This window comes from Artemia sp. Qi Xiang Cuo, chromosome 5, assembly GCF_049724085.1.
Source record: "Artemia sp. Qi Xiang Cuo chromosome 5, ASM4972408v1, whole genome shotgun sequence".
Lineage (NCBI taxonomy): Eukaryota > Metazoa > Arthropoda > Branchiopoda > Anostraca > Artemiidae > Artemia > Artemia sp. Qi Xiang Cuo.
In genome coordinates this window covers 69,084,882-69,086,911 of record NC_142798.1, presented here as the reverse complement: position 1 = coordinate 69,086,911, position 2,030 = coordinate 69,084,882, and the positions used below count along the sequence as shown (strand labels likewise).

The following is a 2,030-nucleotide window of genomic DNA, read 5'->3' as shown; positions in this document are numbered from 1 at the left end:
TGTCCAGACAAATGTCCAGATGACCAGACAGATGTCCAGAGGTCCAAACAGACGACCTGACGTCCAGCAAGATTTCCAGATGTCCAGAAACACGACCCGATGTCCAGAAAGACAACCAGATGTCCAAACAGACGACCTGATGTCAAGACAGGTGTCAAGATGTTCATACACATAACCTGATGTCCAGAACGATGTCCAGAGAGATAACCTGATGCCCAGACAGATGGCCAGATGACCAGAGAGATGTCCAGATGTCCAGAAGAACAGCCTGATGTCCAGAGAGACAACCTAATGTCCAGACAGATGTCCAGATGTCTAGACCGATGGCCAGATGTCCAGACGGGCGACCTGATGTCCAGACAGGTGTCTAGATGTCCTGAAAGACAATTTGCCACTCCAACCTCCCGACCTCCTAGGTGGGAATCAGGGCCTGATAAGCACGAGTGCTCCCAAGCTATGGTTGGGGCTTCGGAGCGAGGATTCACGCCCCCGTCCCTAGCGAGCCGGGAGGAGAGCCCTAAGTTGCGCCTCACAGCGGTGGAGTGGAGTAACATTCTATTAGTCGCCTAGCCCGACAAATAGAATGGTTAACGCCATGGGGTGCCAAGGGTCTGGGGAGCCTTTGGTCAAGTCAATTCCCATGAAACACCTATAGATACGGAAGATCGAATTCAATGAGAAATGGCTTCTCCGGCGTCTGTAGTCGTCAACACGGACCGGGTCAGAGTGGTGCCTGGCCCGAAAAGTAGGCAAGCTACCATATCAAGAATAATTCTCATATTAGTACTTGGACTGTTCTCAGCTGCAAGCCGGAATCCAAGCAACTGCTCCTTGCAAAGGAGCTGCAGAAGTATAAAATCAACGTTTGTTGTCTGTCAGAAACGAGACTTAATGATGTTCCGTCCAAAAAGTTGACCGTTTCCGAACCTGACGCATTCCAGTTCTATAACTCGGGTCCCAATGATAGTTCCAGCCTGCAAGGAGTTAGGTTCCTAATAGATGGTCCTACTGCATCATGCGTCACCTTTTGGGAGCCAGTGTCACCAAGGATCACCACGATCAGACTGAGAGGCCACATTGGCCACATAACCATAATCGCCGTGTACGCTCCGATAGGGGACAGTAGTGACGCGGTCAAAGATGCCTTTTATTATGACCTAAAAAGAATCATTGACAAGACACCAAGGCGTGACATACTCTTTGTAGCTGGAGACTGGAACGCGCGGCTTGGCAGAGTAGACCCCGACACAGCAGCAGCTATTGGCCGCCACACCGTTGGTGACAGATGCATCAATAGAGAAAGGCTCTTACAGCTAGCCAGATACAACAACCTATGTGTCACAAATACTCTCTTTGAGCACAAGAGGTTCCACCTCGTTACATGGCGTTCGAACGACGGCGTAACAACAGCCCAGATCGACCACATCTTAGTCAGCAGAAGATGGAGGAGCTCCTGCACAGATGCTCGGGTATACAGAGGAGCAGACACAGGATCTTTAAATGAATCCGACCACTATCTCCTCACTTGCAAAGTCCGTCACCACCTTAGTAGACAGAAGCGACAGAAGGCAGGGAAGCGCTTCGATGTTTCGCAACTAAGATGCCCGGAAATCAAAGCGGACTTCGAGTTAAAGCTAAGCAACCGGTTCGAAGCCTTGAATCGTCTCTCACTCGTCGATGAAGAATGGGCACAGATAAAAATTGCGACACAGGACATGGCAGAGGAGGTGCTTGGCCACAAAAAGCGAAAACAGTGAGCCTGGATCTCTGACCACACCATAGAACTAGTTGAGAAGAAGTGAACCCTCGTGGGACGTGCAAAAGAACCCTTAAAAGTAGCCCGCAAAGCAGTTAAACAGTCACTGAAACGGGACAGAGAACAGTACTGGTCAGATCTCGCGAATGAGTTGGAACAAGCGTCCAGGAGCCACAACAGCAGAAAAATGTTCAAACTACTTAAAGAAGCGACTGGAAAAGCTCCTGTAACGGTTGAGACACCGAAAGATAAGTCCGGAGAACTCATCCGAACA

The 2,030-nt window shown here is 49.8% G+C and overlaps 1 protein-coding gene across 1 annotated transcript; it reads left to right on the top strand.

Moving 5' to 3' along the window:
- The first annotated feature begins 243 nt into the window (after positions 1–243).
- Positions 244–1,757, top strand: LOC148952435 (protein CFDP2-like). The gene is made up of 2 exons (XM_089089203.1): positions 244–416; positions 803–1,757. Exons 1-2 carry the CDS (start codon positions 244–246, stop codon positions 1,755–1,757), a joined length of 1,128 nt encoding a protein of 375 aa, XP_088945329.1.
- Positions 1,758–2,030: the final 273 nt, after the last annotated feature.

What these genes read in the sequence shown, in the direction of transcription:
- LOC148952435 (XM_089089203.1), top strand. Translation starts at nt 244, where the DNA reads ATGTCCAGATGTCCAGAAGAACAGCCTGATGTCCAGAGAGACAACCTA. An exon ending in CCAACCTCCCGACCTCCTAG is followed by an intron (nt 417 to 802) that starts GTGGGAATCAGG and finishes GACTGTTCTCAG; the next exon opens with CTGCAAGCCGGAATCCAAGC.